The following is a 19,734-nucleotide window of genomic DNA, read 5'->3' as shown; positions in this document are numbered from 1 at the left end:
ATGGTTTATCGAACACACCGAATCGATAACAAATTTACAGGAGGAAGAGGAAGCAGCTCGCAGGTGTAGCTTTCGTCGTATGCAGAGATCCATTGCGCCATTGCAGTTGCCTCCTCTGAACCTGTCCAATGCTAAGGCGAAATGGCACCATCAGCAAACATTCAAACAAATGAATCTTCCAAGCTTCATGTTACCTCAGTACCACCTTAGAAGACATGTTTTAAGTCACAATTGAAGGTCGCTAAGAGATATATCCGTAAGTGGTTGAACTATTTCATCTTTCTAAAGTAATCAAGATGTTGTACATCCAAAATCTCATCGTGTGACAAAATGATATCCTTTAGCCACTGATACTGCATTGAACTATTCCATTCTTCTAAAGAGGCAAAGCAAACTGAGAGGGATGATGAATCAGACAATAACAAAGACAAAAGTAGATAAACCTTCAATACAAGGATACTGCAGAATAACGTTTTACAATTTGATGTAGCATAAACGTTTCTTATTAAAACAAATAAGAGAATTTGAGCAGAATATATATATTACTCCAGAATATGTCTCAAACAACTCAACAAAGTAATTGCCATCGATTACCTAAATGCGGCAGCAGAAAACGAGCACCCGGGACGAGCCTCCTGATGAGCTCAAATAAACCCCAGCTGAGAAAAACCTAGGCTCACAGCAACAGAAAGATAACCTCAACTGAAAGATGTGGCAGCTCCAGCAACAGAAATTGACCGAGTTTGTAATGCTCAAAGTTTCAATCCAAGGAAAACCTAAGCTCACAAACACTGAGCCACATAAACTGGACTTGATGATCCTGAGGCCCAAAAGTAGTAACAAAGACAAATGCACATGCTTTTGTTCCATTAGCTGATCCAGTGATATCAGAGGTAATTAGAAGCATGTATGACACCATCGTTAACCAAAGTTTCTCAAATTTTAGATCCAGGTTTCTTGTACTACGTGTTGTTCCTTCCGTCAACAGTATATTATTATAAGTTTCTCAAATTTTCTATCCAGGTTTCTTGTACTACGTGTTGTTCCTTCTGACAACAGTATATTATTATACCTAGGACCTCATTTCGTGAATTCTATGACATAATAATGCAACTACAAAAATGCTACAATCTATTTTGTGTTTTATGACTTGTTCTTCAGACTTCCATGTTTCAGAATTATCAAAAAACAGCTGACTAAAAGCAAAATATTCATAAATGTATATTAAACCAATTCCTAAACAAATATATTTCCAAACTCCAGGATTCTATCAAACCATTTTCCACATCAACCAATATATTCAGCCATAGATTGACAGCGTCATTAGTTCCTCACTTATCACATAGATATTGATATACAAAGTTACAAACAATCAGAGGGAGCAACCCTGTACATACAAGCTTTTAGAAACACTAAAAGAAACTAATTACATTTTCTATAACCATATTAGAATTCATGAAAACAAAAACTAAAAAGTTATTACATTAGGAACAACAAATGAGTATAACAATGTCAAAATGTAAATTATATACCATCGTACAAGGCAACCCCACTTCCTTAGCATTCATTTAATACTGGTGCCCTTTTTTCACCATCTACTCATATTTCTGAATCTAATTAAAGCAGCTCAAGTTGTAAAAATTTCCCGAGAAAGGTTATGTGGTAAACTAGGCAAAGAGACTTACAGACTTCAAACATGAAGAAAAGAATAAGTTCATACCATATAAAGTTATAAACCACCGAATCAATAGTGCAAAGTTTGAGATATACTAGAAACGAGACTTAATAAGATTAAAAGAATGGATAAAGAAGAACTCATACTTAATATTGCAAAATTTTACCTTTTCTATAAAAATACAAATACAGACTCCAGCAAGTTTGTATTAAATTCAATCACACGTCTTGCTAACAGGAAAATAGTAGAATAGGAAGCAAGACTGCGACATTCTTAAAAAAACTGCATCAGCACATTTTGTTAAATGATTAACAGAAATATGCAGAATAAAGTATGCAATGGAAGTATGAAATCACAGCATGTAAAAAGGAAAAACAGTAGCAGATGATCTAAGTTGAAAAAAAAACAAAAGCCAAGCAAGCACAAATGAAATGCAAGAAGCAACGCATACAACAACATGTACTCACCAAACCAGTTTTTTTTTTTTCCCTTTCTTTTTCAAATTCATTGATGAATTACAGCAAACATCACCGTGTGTTTATGCCATGTTCAATATCCAAACCATACATCACCCCAGCATACCTCTCAATTGACCCATCAAAGTAACTGCCCATCAACTTCCTAAATGCGCGAGCAGTAAGCAAGCTATCTGAGCCCGCTTGATGGCAGATGCCGACCCTCTCGACCTCCAACTGCTCGGCAACCTTGTTAAGCCCCCCGTGGAGGCTGTTCGAGAACTTCAACAGGTGCTTAATGTCGTACACAACCGGGAAGAACGTCCTGACGAGCTCAAAGAACCCCTCTCGGGTGTCGGGAAGCCTTCTGCAAGTTAGGAGTTTTAGGAGGTACCCGAAGTCATAAGCACAGTGGAAGGTCACCCAACTGACGGAATCGTTGAGGACGACGCCGGACGACATCAGGAGTTCGGCGAATCGTATCGCGTCGACACCGAATTCCCGATTTCTCACCAAATCAATGCCGGACCTGATGAGGAGGTCGATGGAATCGGGATTGCTGACGTCGCGGTCGACGTCGAACTCCCTGAAGTTGAACTGCCACACGACAGGGTGTCCGCCGGCAGCCGAGGAGGTCGGGAGGTTCCCGTCGGCGTCAGAGAAGGTCAGGCCGAGCTGGATAAGGTGGAGAAGGTCGACGTTGGCGCGGAGGATGTGGTAGTTCTGGTCGGCCACGGTCTTGAAGTCGCCGAGGGGGCGAACGGCGACGCCCGGGAACTCGGTGTCCATGGCGACGAAGGGGAAATCGTCGACGATCTCCCGGATCACGGCGAACTCAGCCTCAAGGTTGTTGGCCCAGACATCGCGGATCTCGACGGTGGAGGCGTCGTCGCCTTTCGACATGGAAGGTCAGGGGTTCAATCGGTGGCGTGATCGAAGAGGAGGGGCATAAGAAACCCTAGATATTGGAAGGGGGAGCGAATCGGAACCCTGTAATGGACCAAATCGACAGAAGGGTGAGGCCGAACGAAAGGGAATCGTGAATCGAATAAGGATCAAACGGGGAAACCAGGAATAAATTAGGGTTCTCGACGGCGAAACCATTTCCCCCCCTTTTTTTTTCCTTCGTTTGAAATTTTAATTTTAATTTTAATTTTTTTTTATCGTGCCCGTTTACTCTGTTCTCGTTTCTCGATTCTCCTCGGATTTTTTTTTGATAAAATATAAGTAATTCAAGTTGGGTCTGACATCGACTGATATTTTAAATATTAGAATTTATCGAAGAAGATTTAAAACCTTTTAATATTTGGTAAGTGGATATGTTGAATCATCATTATATTAAAATTTTAAATATAAAGATTTGTTGAATGAGGTCTCCGACCTTTAACAAAATGCTTTTAATATTGGATAAGTGAATATATTACACTAGTCGCATATTTCATATTTTAAATATAAAGATTTGCTGGATGAAGTTTTGAATCTTTAATATTTGGTAAATGGATTCAGTAACAAAATTTATCAAATAATATTTTAAAATTTTATATATCTAATATATTATTATTAAGTTAATATTTTATATGTTAATATTTTACATTTGGCACATTGAATCTTTGATATGCAAGTGTAATATGATATACTTGATCGTCTTACCCCTAGTGTGCATGACACCTACATAGAAAAACTCTATCGAAATAAGGTAAAATTTATGGACCCGATCACCCAATCACTGACACTCAAAATAAGATGTTCATGATATGTACTTCAAAAATCTCATATAGGAAAACACGCCACTTGCATATATAAGTATACATAAACATGTTTTCCTATATTAAATTTTAAAGTAAATATCATGAGAAATTACAACGCTTCATAAAAATGGCTACAGAATGTAATTCACAAAAAACCCCATGGATAATTCACATTGCTCCTCAAATTTGTCAAACAGCGCCTGTAAGATCTAAAAGTACTATAATTTTTCTTCGCACCATACATTCCAACCATAGAGTGTTGACTAGAGTCATAATTAGATTAACTAGAACAACAAACGTTAAGTCCAATAAAACAGCATATCTTCCAGCACTACCAACAACCAGTTGCCTGATGCACTTGAGACTTGAAATAATATAAAGAGACCATTTAAAATTAAAATGTGACCAACAGCAGAACATCAAATCCATAAGATGAAGAACTCTAGTAAACATCACTAACCAGGGTAACCAACTCAAACAACACTGATACATACTATTTCTTGAAACAAATAAACATAAACCAAAACCTCAGCTCTTGACCCCAAGAACCATGACCCTACACGATCGCATTTGCTGCACTAGCAATCCTTGGCCACAAGTCGGCACATTCCTTCCCGATGGGTCCAGTAATAGCAGATCCTGCAGCAAGCAAGCCAATTTCTAATGAGTGGCATAAATGTGATCAAATACTTGAAACAAAAATCATAAATGTGATAGACCCCGAAAACAATTATAGGCTGAATGAGTGGCATGGTTTAACAATAACCACATGTCTATCGTCTGATGGCATTACTGCTCAGGCCCCAATAAGCAATATGTTTCAAAAAGTGATTAAGATGACACAGCTTCATTTGTAATTGTCCTTAAGATGTCTCATCTTTCAAAGTGAAAATTTCCCACATTCCATCTGACATACCTTTCATTTCTCCCTTCGGGTTAACAATCACTCCAGCATTATCTGTATCATATGAAAGATAAAGCATTAAATGGCTAAAATATATGAAAAAACCAGTTGAAATGTCAAGAAAAATAAAGAAAAGTTGAAGTTCCTGCTTTGCCACTAAAATAGAGAAACAGCCATTGCAGTCATTAGTTGTGTGAGCAACAAAAGCCATTGTTACAGTCGCTGGACCAGGCAAGCAAACAGCAACCAGCCAAGAAAGCAACATCAATAGTCACTTAGGCAAGCAAAAACAGCTGCTTCATCTACTAGCAAGCCAAGCAGCAGCCAGGTATCTTGATCAAATAGGAAAATAATACAAAATAAACAGGAAAACAAATAAAACATAACTTATTGCTAATTGCCATTGGCTGTTCACAAAACCATAATGGTCATTCATTGATCATTCACATGTGCCGTATCATCCTCATCCTCACAAGTAGAGCATTGTGGAGTTTAAAATAAGAATCCAGATATAAATTGATATGATCATGCGATTATGAATAGTGTTAGCACTTTGTTAACCGCTTCTCTTTCTCTTAACACAACAAAACCAGTAAATACTTATTTTATTCTACCAACATTAGATGAATTAATTGGCCAGTAAAAGTGATTTAAGTTTTACACACATGCCATGCTCACAGGTCAAGTCAAACTATCTCGAATTCACAGCAAATTCACGTTTGAACAATATTTTCAGCTAAATCAGCTATGAGGAGTGACCCAAAATCGAATAATGCTTCTATCAGTCCCCAGTAAAGAGACATGATTTTCCATATATAATAACCCGTACTCACATGTTATTCACTAATTAACAGCAACGATAAATGTAACATATACCGGGAGAATTAAATTAATAACATGCATTTTGCAAATGGAGATCATCCAACGAACCTTCAAAGTACATGTAGACGCCATCCTTTCGGCGCCACGGCTTGCGCTGGCGGACGATGACGGCGGGCATGACCTTCTTCCGGAGGTCGGGCTTGCCCTTCTTGACGGTGGCCATGACCATGTCCCCGACGCAGGCCGAGGGCAGGCGGTTGAGGCGTCCCTTGATCCCCTTGACGGAAATGATGTAGAGATTCTTCGCCCCCGTGTTGTCCGCACAGTTCACCGTCGCCGCCACCGGCAGACCCAGCGACATCCGGAACTTGTTACCCGCCGTTCCTCCGCGCCCTACAAAAGCCACCGGAGATCATTGAACAATCTGAGATCGATCGATCGATCGATCGACATGGAGATGGGAGGGTTACCTCGCTTCGACATCTTGGAAGAACTCGAGCAGCGAGGCGATGCGACCACGGGTTTCGGCAACGGCCGTTGTTTCTCTGGAGCTTTATATGGCGTAGTGCGAAAGGAGTCGGTCTAGGGTTTTCCATTGAGCAATAATATTACAGTAATACCCCTGAAGGTGGGGACGGTGGCCAACTGGGCACAAGTTCTGGGACCCAATACAAGCAGACGTGGCCTAATATTATGGCTTAATTTGTAATGCTCATTAAAAAAGTACAAAAGTAAAAATATATCATTAGGAATTTGTTTCTGATTTTTTATGTAAAAGAATATGTTTGATGATCACAAGCTCTAAAGGATTGGAGAATGGAAGAGAATTGTCAACCGTTTGAAAATGTGGCTACAAGGAGTTTGCAAAAGGGGCCATTTATCTTGAAAATATTCTCATTTTGGGTGCTTTCACCTCTTTTTCGCTCGTTTTGAACCATTAGAGTGTTTTCATTTGATTCATTTATAGTATTTTTAATAACATTTATAATATGTCTATTGATATACTGAAAATACAATAAATATATTATATCTCTCTAATTTTCATTGCCCGTAAACTATTATGATATTATATTTTTTAGCTTGTAATTGGTTTAATTGAGGTTTTAAGTCTATTTGAATCATTTATAATATTTTTTAAATATATTTTACAGTATTTTTATCATGGACAAAATATTATAATAAGTTATTTTTTTATTTCTATTCGAGTGACATTATTCGTAATCTATTATAAATACCTATTTGAATCATATATAAAATAATTTTTAGTATGTTTTGATTCCATTTGACTTATTTATAGTGTTTTTATTACGATAGCTAAAATACTATAATAAACCAAAAATATTATAATAAATTAAAACACTATTTCGGATAAAAAAATATATTTTTTGAAATATGACTTGAATATTTTTTGAATTAAGTGATGCAATTATAAAAAAGATTATACTGTTGGAAAAAAACACTAAAATAATCCTCTTTTCTAGAAAAATTGTCCGTTTGAAAAGGCTAGAGAGAGACTTTGGATGTGGTATAAATCTATCCATTGGTCTTATTACAACTTTTTAGAAAAAAAAATAACATATGAAATTTTTTACTATAATTTAGATATAATTTTATTTATAAAATAAAAATAGATAATTTAATGAAAAAATCTCTATAATAAGTTTTTATCATATGACACCCATATTTAGTTTTTACGATGGACATCTTTTCTTATATTTCGATTAAAATATCTTCGATCACAACATAAAAGATAATAATTATGTTTTAACTATTTTTTACTTTGATTTCTTTTAAAAAGCTAAATGAATTATTTTTAAAGATGAATCAGACTAAATTGAGTCAACTAGACATTAACTATTTAGTTTGATTTAGTAGAACCATAAATTACCCATTAATTTTTCTAGATTACCTACACTTGCCTCATTCTCCCACATCTTCCCCCACTCCCTCCCTCTCTCTCTCTCTCTCTCTCTCTCTCTCTTAGTTTTCTTTTTATTGTAACCAAAATATAAGAAGAATTATTGAAGAAGCATGAATATGTCCCTCTCCTATTTATATATATTAGGAGAGAGAATTTTTCTAACAGAATAGATGATTTTTCTTAACAGAATAGAGAGATTTCTTCATATATTTAAGAAAATCTTATCTAATATCATACCCTCGCAAAATGATGTAACAGTTTACGAGCCAAAGGCTTCATGAATAGAGTAAAAGTAGATCGTTGCTGCTGCTGTTGCTATTGTTATGGATGCGACAGCAATAGAAAAAGCTATAGAGTAGAGGAAGAAGCCGTAGTAAAGGAGAAAGTTACAACGATGCTATAGTAGAGGAGAAAGCTACAACAGAGAAGGAAGCTACAACAGAGGAGGAAGCCGCAGTGCTGTTACAGTAATGTTACAGTAGATGAAGAGAAGATGATGCAAGCAAGGCTGGTGAAGAAAAAGGCCATATGGAAGAGAAGAGGGAAGGAGCGAGCAAGGGTTAGAGAGGCAAGCTTCGATGGCCGTGGAGCCTGGCTTGTTTCACCTACTTTGATATCATGTTGGAAAGAATAAAAAATAAGAAGAATTATTAAAGAAACTTTATTGAAGAAGCATGAACGCATTAACATGCCCTCTCCTATTTATAGAAAAGATTTCCGATAAAATAAAGGATTTCCTAGTTAGAAAAATCTTATCTACTATCACTTAGCTTCCTCTTTCTCTCCCTCGTTATCCTCCTTCCACTTCACCTCCACACGTCTACCTCTCTCACCCCTTCTTTTTTTCTTCTTATCATCCTCCTTTTTTTTTTCTACTACTATGCTACTCCCTCCCTTATCCTCCACATTTATCTCCTTCTTTGCATATTTTACCTAGATTAATCACTACACTCAAAGTTACACTCATTTACAAAATATATTATAATTATATTTTTATATAATTTTTTTTAAAATAAAATCATCTTCAATTTATAAAAAAGTAAAAAAAATACTAAACATATTAAACATCTCATCTTAGTAATGTTAAGAAAATTTGGATAGATTTAATAAAGATTCAAAGAGTTAAACTCAAGTTATACTCAATCATATGTTTAATCTAAAATTTTTTATAATCATTTTAAATTAAAAAATACTAAATATATTATTATCTCATCCTTATAGTTTTGATGAAGTTTGAATAAATTTGGTAAAAAATTAATAAATTATACTCAATTATCAATTTAATAATATTAGTTACACACATTACATTTTGTTATGATCATTTAGTAGTTTGAAGAAGCTTAGATTAGTTTGATAAGAATGCATTAATTACACTCGGATTATAAATTATTTATAAATTTAATAATATCGACTCAGTCTGTTATGGTCGGACTTAACTTAATTCGAAGTAGGTCACGTGATGCCTAGATTAAACCAAATCGACTCGTGATTATGATTTAAAAGAATTCGATTCAAAGATATTATTAAATTTTTTTTTTAATAAAAATAATTATGAGAGCTTCATTCGGTAAAAATCAACACTCTGAGTTTTTTTGATAAATTATTTAACAAAAAATTATTTTATGAGATTTCAAACTCCTTTGATAAATTGATATAATACACCACCATTTATTTAGGTGCCAAAATATGAACATTTATTGAATAATAGTAGAAACCCTTCGTCAAGATTGTCGGACTATGAATTGGCCCCTTTAACAAAACACGCAGTCGGTCCGTCGACAGGGTTCGCGTTCGTTCTTTCGAGAACATTCTAAACGCTTCTACGGTTTTCTCCGTACACGTCCACGGTTTCCACCCTAAACCAAGAAAACTACTGCCCGCCTTCTGTCCTCTGCCTACTGCTCTCAATTTCAATCCACACCCAAAAGCCAGGAAGAGCTCCTCCCAATGTTGGGTCGGTCGGTCACCGCGAGGCTCGCAAGGTCCGCCCGCGCGGCGGCGCACAACCGCCGCTCCTCCCCCCGCGTCCTATCCTCTCACTCACCGCCGCTCCCCGGCCCTTCCGCCCGCCTCTCCGGCGTCCCATCCGCGCCGCTCGTCGGAGGCCGCGATGCGATCGGGGTTGCGGGCTCCGTCGGGTTCCTGGGCAAGGGATTCACCTGCCGCCACTTCCGCTCCGCCACCCCTCTTCAGTATAACCTTGGCGGCTCCTCCCAAGAAGTACTCTCTCGCTTCTCATTTGTAATTTTAGCTACTTTTCCATGGAATTTGTATGTTTGTCGGATTGATTGTGCTGTTTGTGTATCTGTTTTCCTTGTCATATTGTATTTGGGACGAGCTTGTCGATGATTTTAGTGTTTTTATAACGACAAAAGCTGGTGTATTTGAAGCGCTATTGAAGCATTAGACATCATTAATGTATCAGAATGTAGATTATCCTGTTTATTTTACAATCTTGAGTTGGAGGTTCAACTAAACGACCATTGAAGCAGACATGCATATATGCATGTTAATGTGCGGTATATTGAAAGATGGAATCGGCTATTCGGATCTTTTGCTACCATTGAGTTATATAAAAAAATAATATTTTTAGTTAAATCAAGAATATTTAAATTTTTTTTATAGTTTATAGAAAAAGTATTATGTCTACCTCTACCACTCACTGCATCATTAACATTACTTGTATCTCTTTTAATTCTACTATTTATACGTCTCCTTAGTTTGGCTTCTACTGTCTTAAACAATTCTCTCTCGTATTCTCCTTTATTGAAGTTATATTTAATTGTACACGAATGAAAATATTCTTATCTACCTTTTTCTATTAACTACACACATCCCTGTTGTTATCTCAGCTATACATTTTCTGTATATGGTGATTCTTAACCAGTTGAGATCCATAAATAATCGTTGGTCTAACAATTATTTTATAAAAATTTTCTTTTAATTTAAAAAGTATCCAGCGATCAGACAAAATTCTTGACACTTCTATCTGTTTTAACCATCTGGTTTTTACTAATTTCATTAATCTCACCACTTGTTGAATAATCAATTCAATATATCGGTAACCTTTTATTCATTCAACTTAATTATATACTTATTTTTTCTGTTAGTATTACTAAGGATCAGTCATAGTCATACTTAATTTGAAAACTTTGGTTTCCTAAGTTTGTTTTCGTAACTGAAGTTCAGAATTATCTCTGTACATGTACTGAGTAAATTTAGGAATTATTGTGGTTACATTATTTATGTCAATCATTTCTGGTTATAGCTGTTTTTTTGTCTATTTTTGTTTAGCTAGTTTACTCGGTGCTGTATGTATTTGGTTGCTGTTGCACAAGACATCTCTTATATGATTTGGATTTTACTATTTCGGGTTGCTAAATTTCTTACTACATGTTGAGCTAGTGAAACATCTTTTTTCCCCCTTAGGATTTAATTGTATGTTGTGAATTTCTTGAGCAATGGCTCATCTAATGGCACCTGAAAATAACATAGTTCTGCCATCAATCATGTTCTCCCAGATCAGCCAAGCAGGGTCCACAGAGATGGCATGGGATGGAATTATTGGTGCAGTAGATGCAGCACGACAGTACAAGCAGCAGGTAGTAGAAACTGAGCATTTGATGAAAGCCCTTCTGGAGCAGAAAGATGGTTTGGCTCGAAGAATTTTCACCAAATCTGGAATTGACAACAGTTCTGTGCTGCGAGCAACAGAAGAGTTTATCTCACAGCAACCCAAGGTGTTTTGGATTCTCACTGTTTGGTTTTTTCAGTTAGCACCTTTGATCAACAGAAAGCTGATAAACCTTGTTATCTTGGCAGATTGTTGGTGATACAAGTGGGCCCATCTTGGGACAAAATTTAATAACTCTATTTGACAACGCCAAGAAGTTTAAAAAGGAGTTTGGTGATGAATTTCTTTCAGTTGAGCACCTTGTCCTGGCATTTTGTGCAGACAAAAGGTTTGGTCAACAATTATTCAAGAATCTTCAACTCAATGAGACAGAGCTGAGGAATGCTATATTAGCGGTTCGAGGAAATCAAAGAGTCACTGATCAGAGTATGATGTCTGACTCTAATAGTTTTCTGGGTTTATGCTTATTTATCTAAGGTTGTTTTATTTTCTGCTGCATATATTAATATGGGCAGTTGCTCCTCTGTTGGTTGATTAAACTTGACATTATGTAACACTTTCTGTTCTAGTAGGAAAAAACTCCTTGTGGGAAAAAACTGCACTTGCATATGTGCTGCATTTGAGGGTTAAAAAAAAAAACTAACGTCGATAAAATAACACTTAACTTGCCAGGATGAATAAAATGGTGGTGAACCTGCACTGAAATTTATTGTATGCATATGAAAGCAGAAAGGCATGCCTATGAAACACAGTTTTCCCAAATAAAAGTTATCATCCCCGAGAAACTGCAATAGTAATTCCTCAGTGGTAGATGCTGTCTTCTTCACTATGATATACTTTTTGCTTCTTTTGTTAGCGGTGATTGATCTTGTGTAAAACTCCCCTTTTTCCACCATTACTTGATCACCAACTCATAGATTTATGAGGTACTGTTCTTGTCTGTAGATCCTGAAGGGAAGTATCAGGCGCTAGAGAAGTATGGCAGTGACTTGACAGAACTTGCCAGGCGTGGTAAACTGGACCCAGTTATAGGCCGTGATGACGAAATACGGCGTTGTATCCAGATTTTATCTAGGAGAACAAAAAATAATCCTGTAATTATTGGTGAGCCTGGTGTTGGGAAAACTGCTATTGCTGAAGGGTATAGCTCCTGTACTTTTTTTTCTTTGTATTTGGCAGAAATATATCAGCTAACTTTATTAGACACCAAGACACCACATGATAATCTCACAGATCTTACTGTGCTAAAATTTTAACTCGTTTATAAGGACTGTCATCAGAGGGATATGAAACAATAATTTCATGGGATCTAACCATTTGGATTCTTCTCCCTTGCAGATTAGCCCAGCGAATTATACGAGGGGATGTTCCTGAACCTTTACTGGATAGGAAGGTAATCGTAGAGTTTTTGTTAGATCTTCATTCTTTCTTAGTTTTTCTGAGTAGTATTAAATTTTCATGTGGTCAACTATGGCATCTGCACTTCATTGATAATTTCGTGGAGATATTATGTTGTTTCTGCCTTTCAGGCCATAACAATAATTGTCACTGCAGTAATATCATGTATTGTTCTAATACTACTGTTTTCTAGCATTATTACACTTTACAGAAAGTGTAGACATCTCATGGTATGAGGGTATGACAAATGTAATATGCCTCTCTAGCATGGCAATGTAAGAAAGGTATGGCAAAAGATTGCCTTGTTATGCTAGTTAGCATGCCCATATGCTGGTTATGACTTCCAAATGTCACTAGTCAAAAATTGCCTTCGCCATATATTGGCATGTCTGGTATACTTGTATGTCGATACCTTTCTAGCATGATACATTATGAGCTGTGTTATAATATTCAATCTAGCTCAGGCCCATTGAATGAAGCCATAGGTGAAGGCTGAGCCATCCTTGTTTTCAAGCATCGACTGAGCCAACTCAAGTGTGCTCGGCTAAGTTTGTTTACCCAAATTTCAAATAAGCACAATGATTGATGTTACATGCACTCCTTCATTTCTCCTTCACTAGCATTGTGCACCGTCATTGACTGCTGCCTCCTTGTGTACTGCCATTACTGCTCCACTTTTGATATATTTGACAACCACTACATCTCCAGCCGTTTCCACCGCGTCTCTGCTATTGTTCATGAGAGATTATCACCCATTCAATCATTTCATCTTCTCGGTAGAGATGATGGTTGAGATAGGCAGTCCTGTTATGGGTAGATATAGAGGAAGGATCATAGTGGTGCATCATATTGTATAAATTTGGTGATGAATCTTTTGTCTCAAACAAATGCCACAGCCTCCACTAACCGTATCCCAAGTGACCAGAACGACTGTTGTGATGACAAGGTTATACGATTGAGGCTAGTTGTTCTCTCCTTGCCTCTGCTTCATGATGTTGACAGTGAAGTGCAACATTGCCTCATTGACCACGAACATTTTGAGGAGGAGGGTGGAGGGTTTGAGGCCTTGCTTAAGGGGCAAATCGTGGGTTATTTTGGCCAAGAGAGAAAGGATATCATTTGGCAAGTGATGTGGTATGTGGTGCAGGTAACCTATTTTTACCATCCTTTGATTGAGGGTTTGTGGAGGAAGGCAAAGGATTCTGGTGCCACCACCCTGGTGGCAACATCCACTTCGCTACCAACTAGTTTGAGAATGTTGTGGATCATTGCAACTAGTCATCATGCTTGGCCATTCTCAATAGTGTCCAAGCTGTTATGCAATAACTATGTGATTAAAATCTGATATCAAACGGACTTGGCTATGCCGAGCTCGGGCTCGAAGCATTTGGTTTGATCGTATTTGCACCTTAGTACTGGGGAGTTGAGCTGGCCTTCCATCCAGTCTGCCAAGTCTGGGCCTTTTGTGGGATGAAAACTTTATTAACAGTTACCAGTTCCAGCAAATGATAACACATGGATACATCGTTTTGGGAAAATCCTTTCTTTTCTTTGTTCAGTGACATCAAGGTTTTATTCATCCTGGACACAGACACTCAAATCTTCAAAAATTGAAGCTTCAGGGCCTTAAGCATTCAGGTAGGAGCTTTCTGCTGCTGGCCTTTGACAGAGAGCAGAGCTGAAACCCTCATCTAATCTGTGTACATTATCATTTGTTATTCACAGTTTTTTCGTCCGGAATAATTTACTGGTCACAGGTAAATGTTATAATTTCTATATTCGACATGTTTAAATGATTAAATGTTTTTTGTTTGGGTCCTTTGTTGTTCCCGTTCGCTTTGAAGTCCTTATACATGTCCATGATGAATAACCATCAGTGACTTGATATACAAGCACTGGTGCTTGAATTTGTTAGTATGTCAATATCCCTATGATATTTAAGAAATGCCCATGGCTTGTTATTCTTAGCCTATTAAATAGGAATTAAGGTGTATTTGATGAGTAGGAAAGTATATTCGTTCTTCTAATTGGTCTTGATGGTCAACTCAGTAAACACAAGACATGACAATTTCCAGAATATTTTCCATTCTCTTATATTCTTATTTAACATAATTGTTTAGGTACAATATATATCGACTGATGTGTGCAATTCCTCTTATTGATCTCCATTCTCTTCGACAGCTGATCTCTTTGGATATGGGATCCTTGGTTGCGGGGGCTAAATTTCGTGGTGACTTCGAGGAAAGATTGAAGGCTGTTCTAAAAGAAGTCTCTGCTTCCAATGGACAGATCATTTTGTTCATTGATGAGATACATACTGTAGTTGGTGCAGGTTTGTACTCATTTTTCATGTCCAACGATCATAATGCAGTTTCAAATGTTCCCCTTCTTCTTTTTTTTTTTTTGAAAAACAAGCAATTATATGCTGAAAATCATGTTGATATTCACAACTTTTTTTTTCTCTGAATGAATAACTCTAGTCTGCAGTCAAAATCACAAAAAAAAATCATGCTTTCTTTTTGAAACTAAGTGCAGTCTGGAACAATCCAAACTTGGATTTGTGGAGCAGCATCTCTTAAAGAGATATGTAATTTCTCAGTAGATTTATTTGGTAACTCTCAAGGAGTAAGCAACACTAATCATTATTGACTTGTATTAAGTTTGATGAATATATTGGAGGACTTTTAACATTATAAATCATTTTTGGAAACTTTTGATTTGGTCTCAATAAATTATTCCTGGTAGAGGTTAACTGAACAAAACAATTTGTTTTTTTGGACCTATCATAATAATTCCTGAATTACCTTGCTTCCTAAACATTTTTGATATTTTACTCTGTTAAGCAACTTCTAGTGAACTGTTGAAGCTTCTGCAGCTGGTCTGAGAGCTTGAAAAAACTGGGGTTGCATTCAGTAAAACTAGCATTAGATTTTGAAGTAACACAAATATGACTAATGTATAAAAATGGGAAAGGATCCATGGAGACCAACATATTATTTTAGGATTTTTTTTTTATAGTATATGCTTCTTCCAACAGCGTAGATTTTCCTATGAAGGTCTTTTCTCTGTTAGTTAAAGTTATGCAGGATCAGATATGTTTTTGTTGAACATGGTTTTTTAGGCCTAGGGTACATTTTGTCATTCATATTCCTGGTTATGGTCGGTTACTAGACTTATAATAGAAGGTTTTCACAAATGTTTGAAGTTGTCTCCATGACTATTAATATAGGAAATTTTGTGTAGGAGGGCTAGGAGCAAAATTTTGTGAACAATACTCTATATGTTAGTACATTGATAATTAATCAATCACTGCTGAAATTGTTTTAGATGAAGGTTGTTGGTTTTTGGTGACAGGCTATTTTTTTCACTATATGGCATTTGAGGTGTTAGAGAAAGTGGCATATGATTTATTTTGCTTTGCCACTCTGTACTCTACTGATGGAATTTTCACCTGACAAACTGACATATATGTATCATTCTTAGTTATCTTAACTTTTCTTTGCTCTACTGTGTACTGGGTATAACCATATGTCTACAACTGTATGTACAAGTTGATGCCTGATTAGTAGAAAAGAGTCAGGCGCAGGTGCAAGCTAATTAGATTGCTAATATTTTTACTGTTTAAATGTTCTGTAGTTCTTCCAAGTATCTTGATTTTGGTCATTTCTAGCTTTATACTTGGAACTTTGGTAGTTATTTGGTTTGACTAATATGTTATTTTAAGTAGAATTTTTGTGTAAGCCGATATATGCAATCTCACCCTAGTATTGGATTTTATATTTGACCCTTCTCATGGCATATGCATTATGGAAGTGTAGAATCCACTAAACCATTATGCCAAAATATCCAAAATAAAAATCATTGCATGACAAACATGGAACACCGTCCTCTGATTTGTTGGTCCTTTGTCGTATTGTACAATGCAGGAGCAACTGGTGGGGCAATGGATGCTGGTAACTTGCTGAAACCTATGTTAGGCCGAGGAGAACTTCGTTGTATTGGTGCAACTACCTTGAATGAATACAGAAAGTACATTGAAAAGGACCCTGCTTTGGAACGTAGGTTTCAGCAGGTTTATTGTGGTCAGCCATCCGTAGAAGACACAATATCAATACTTCGTGGACTTCGCGAACGCTATGAATTGCATCATGGTGTAAAGATATCCGACAGTTCTCTTATTGCAGCTGCAGTTCTATCTGATCGGTACATCACTGAACGTTTTCTGCCCGACAAAGGTATGCTGATACTTTGCACATTGTGATGAAACATAATATTTTGGTTATAGCAAATTTTATATGGATGATCTTTAACATATCTTGTCGGTGCTTGTAGCCATCGATCTTATTGATGAAGCAGCTGCAAAGCTGAAAATGGAGATAACATCAAAGCCCACTGAGTTGGACGAGGTAGATAGAGCAGTGCTGAAGTTAGAAATGGAGAAGCTTTCCTTGAAAAATGACACTGATAAAGCATCTAAAGAACGACTAAGCAAGCTGGAAGCAGATTTAACATCACTAAAACAAAAACAGAAAGAACTAACAGAACAGTGGGAGCAGGAAAAATCCCTCATGACCAAAATTCGTTCAATTAAAGAGGAGGTAAGGTCCTTTTGGCCAGGAAAAAGTTGTAGAACTTACAGAATCAATGATCGGTTATCATTCTAATTCTTTGATGTTACTGTAGATTGATAGAGTTAATTTGGAAATGGAAGCTGCTGAACGTGAATATGATTTGAACCGTGCTGCTGAACTGAAGTATGGTACACTTATATCTCTACAAAGACAGCTTCAAGAGGCTGAGCAGAAGCTTGCTGAATTCCGGCAGTCAGGAAAGTCAATGCTTCGGGAAGAGGTCACAGACCTTGATATTGCTGAAATTGTTAGTAAGTGGACTGGTATACCTATCTCAAATCTTCAGCAGTCAGAGAGGGACAAACTGGTCCATTTGGAAGACGTACTGCATAAGAGAGTGGTGGGTCAGGATATTGCTGTCAGATCAGTGGCTGATGCAATCCGACGTTCTAGGGCAGGATTATCAGATCCAAATCGGCCTATAGCGAGTTTCATGTTTATGGGTCCCACTGGTGTTGGTAAAACTGAGCTTGCAAAAGCTTTGGCAGGCTACCTTTTCAACACAGAGAATGCACTTGTAAGGATAGATATGAGTGAATACATGGAAAAGCATGCAGTTTCCCGACTGGTTGGTGCACCACCAGGTTATGTTGGTTACGAGGAAGGGGGCCAGCTAACCGAAGTTGTCCGACGAAGGCCTTATGCTGTAGTTCTTTTTGATGAAATTGAAAAGGCACACCATGATGTCTTCAATATTCTGTTGCAGCTGCTGGATGATGGAAGAATTACTGATTCACAGGGAAGGACTGTCAGTTTTACAAATACTGTTGTTATAATGACATCAAATATTGGCTCACACTTCATCCTTGATACTCTCCAAAACACACATGATACCAAGGATGCTGTGTATGAACTAATGAAGAAGCAGGTTCTTGAGTTGGCCAGACAAACGTTTCGCCCGGAATTTATGAACCGGATTGATGAGTATATTGTATTCCAGCCTCTGGATAATAGACAGATCAATCGTATTGTTGAGATGCAGGTATGCCCTTATGATTTTATGGTTTAGAAGCAGCAACATCTATTGCATGCTATATATCCTTTCATTTAACATGTATGACATGTAATTTACCGTGTTCATTAACTTATTTGTGTTAGGTGTTACTGATATGCTGCCATTTATGTTGAATTGCTAATTGATCCTTTGCTGTATCTTTTATTGTCATTGCTCTTTGGTTGATAGGCACGGTAATCACTTCGTAACGTAATTTTTTTTCTTGATCCTGGATGTGCTACCACACCCAGTATTTAACTATGTCACTCTGTATAGCTTTGCAAAATTGAGCTTATTCTATGGTGAATCTCTCATTTGGTGTAATGGCCTGTTATCTCATGAGCTTGTTACTCTGTTGATGCAGTTGGGGCATTTGAAAGACAGGCTTAAACAAAAGAACATCTACCTTCATTATACACCAGCAGCAGTTGAGCTTCTTGGGAACCTTGGTTTTGACCCTAACTTTGGTGCCAGACCAGTGAAGAGGGTAATCCAGCAGATGGTGGAGAATGAAATTGCTCTTGGTGTTCTTAAAGGAGATTTTGACGAAGATGACTCAATAGTTGTGGATGCGGATGCTGATCAATCCCTTAAAGATCATCCCCCTCAAAAGAAGCTAGTTATAAGAAAGCTGGAAAACCTTCCCTTGCCGGATGTACTGGCAGCAAATGACTGACTAGGTTAATGCTTCAAGTCCACTATACGATAAAACATTACTTATTTGCTCTGTGGAAGTGTAGTCACCTCTCTTTTGTTTTTCTCCTTCAGTTTCTTCAGAGGCCATCCGAAGATGAATACATTTTCTGCTGGATTTAACTTTGCTGTCAACATTTGTATTTTACCAACAGATTGACAGATCCAATGGTTGTCTTACAAAATCCCCTTTTTTCATGCTGGCTTTCGTAGGTGTTAACTTTTTGGATTGAATATATGGTCACCAGTGTAGTTGGTAGATTAAGATTGTTGTATTTGCATATTAATCTCCTTCACCAAATTGTTATTGTTATTTTCATGGATTCATGTTGAATGTTTGTTGCAATATTTTTGAAAGTTTTGTGGATTAAACAGGTTTATTTGCTGACAAGTATCATATTCTTAGCATCTTTGAATTTGTATTCTCACCAACACTACCAGAATGCAGGAATTAATCAATTCTGCTGTTTGATAGGAGTGGTTCAGCGACGAGTTCTTGTATTAGTCCACGGGGATGCAAGAGGACAATTGGAAGACACTGTGCATCTGTCGAGGCCGGTCGATAAGTTTTCATAGAGGGGAGACCGGCCTATTGAAAATTATGTTCAGTCAAATTGGGTCAAAATTGACCTCATTAGATTTAGATTGGATTAGACCAATGCACAGTGGATTCGGATTAATATTGGAACCTCTACTTAGCGCAACCCATTCAAAGGTCTCAACAATCAAATGTGTGCATCTATCCATCCATCCATCCATCCATCTCTAAATAGATACGCGTAGAAAGAGGTGTATTGTGCATGTCTTAGATCATGTGGTGTTGGATTGACTTGGTCTAACCCATTCAAATTGATCATTT

The 19,734-nt window shown here is 37.1% G+C and overlaps 3 protein-coding genes across 4 annotated transcripts; 1 reads left to right on the top strand and 2 right to left on the bottom strand.

Moving 5' to 3' along the window:
- Positions 1 to 2,135: 2,135 nt before the first annotated feature.
- LOC103998680 (probable CCR4-associated factor 1 homolog 7) lies at positions 2,136 to 3,202 on the bottom strand. The gene has a single exon (XM_009420221.3). It carries the CDS (start codon positions 3,031 to 3,033, stop codon positions 2,203 to 2,205), a length of 831 nt encoding a protein of 276 aa, XP_009418496.1. The 5' UTR covers positions 3,034 to 3,202; the 3' UTR covers positions 2,136 to 2,202.
- Positions 3,203 to 4,249: 1,047 nt separating this feature from the next.
- LOC135648745 (large ribosomal subunit protein uL14x/uL14z/uL14y) lies at positions 4,250 to 6,203 on the bottom strand. The gene is made up of 4 exons (XM_065166667.1): positions 6,075 to 6,203; positions 5,713 to 5,997; positions 4,795 to 4,836; positions 4,250 to 4,517 (listed from the first exon to the last, which is right to left on the bottom strand). The coding sequence occupies exons 1-4, from the start codon at positions 6,085 to 6,087 to the stop codon at positions 4,435 to 4,437; spliced, it is 423 nt and encodes a 140-aa protein (XP_065022739.1). The 5' UTR covers positions 6,088 to 6,203; the 3' UTR covers positions 4,250 to 4,434.
- Positions 6,204 to 9,382: 3,179 nt separating this feature from the next.
- On the top strand, positions 9,383 to 19,073 carry LOC135649771 (chaperone protein ClpB3, mitochondrial-like). 2 transcript variants are annotated; one of them, XM_065168552.1, is made up of 11 exons: positions 9,383 to 9,745; positions 11,047 to 11,265; positions 11,348 to 11,585; positions 12,105 to 12,300; positions 12,498 to 12,552; positions 14,739 to 14,889; positions 16,484 to 16,792; positions 16,890 to 17,155; positions 17,241 to 18,170; positions 18,547 to 18,862; positions 18,951 to 19,073. In XM_065168552.1, exons 1-10 carry the CDS (start codon positions 9,473 to 9,475, stop codon positions 18,856 to 18,858), a joined length of 2,949 nt encoding a protein of 982 aa, XP_065024624.1. In that variant the 5' UTR covers positions 9,383 to 9,472; the 3' UTR covers positions 18,859 to 18,862; positions 18,951 to 19,073. The 2 variants fall into 2 exon arrangements, with proteins under 2 accessions (XP_065024624.1, XP_065024623.1); XM_065168551.1 differs by having other exon boundaries at positions 18,547 to 19,073.
- Positions 19,074 to 19,734: the final 661 nt, after the last annotated feature.

The sequence above is a fragment of the Musa acuminata genome, chromosome BXJ3-9 (assembly GCF_036884655.1).
Source record: "Musa acuminata AAA Group cultivar baxijiao chromosome BXJ3-9, Cavendish_Baxijiao_AAA, whole genome shotgun sequence".
Taxonomy (NCBI): Eukaryota; Viridiplantae; Streptophyta; class Magnoliopsida; order Zingiberales; family Musaceae; genus Musa; species Musa acuminata.
The sequence above is the reverse complement of the archived record's forward strand: the minus strand, read 5'-3'. Positions and strand labels throughout refer to the sequence as shown.

Bases quoted from the DNA above. Each gene is read 5' to 3' on its own strand.
- LOC103998680 (XM_009420221.3), bottom strand. From the start codon at position 3,033: ATGTCGAAAGGCGACGACGCCTCCACCGTCGAGATCCGCGATGTCTGG.
- LOC135648745 (XM_065166667.1), bottom strand. The intron at 4,837-5,712 runs GTTCGTTGGATG...CATATGATACAG, and splicing joins CGTCTACATGTACTTTGAAG to ATAATGCTGGAGTGATTGTT. The intron at 4,518-4,794 runs GTATGTCAGATG...TGCTTGCTGCAG, and splicing joins CCCGAAGGGAGAAATGAAAG to GATCTGCTATTACTGGACCC.
- LOC135649771 (XM_065168552.1), top strand. From the start codon at position 9,473: ATGTTGGGTCGGTCGGTCACCGCGAGGCTCGCAAGGTCCGCCCGCGCG. The intron at 11,266-11,347 runs GTGTTTTGGATT...TTATCTTGGCAG, and splicing joins TTATCTCACAGCAACCCAAG to ATTGTTGGTGATACAAGTGG. The intron at 12,301-12,497 runs GTATAGCTCCTG...TCTCCCTTGCAG, and splicing joins AAAACTGCTATTGCTGAAGG to ATTAGCCCAGCGAATTATAC.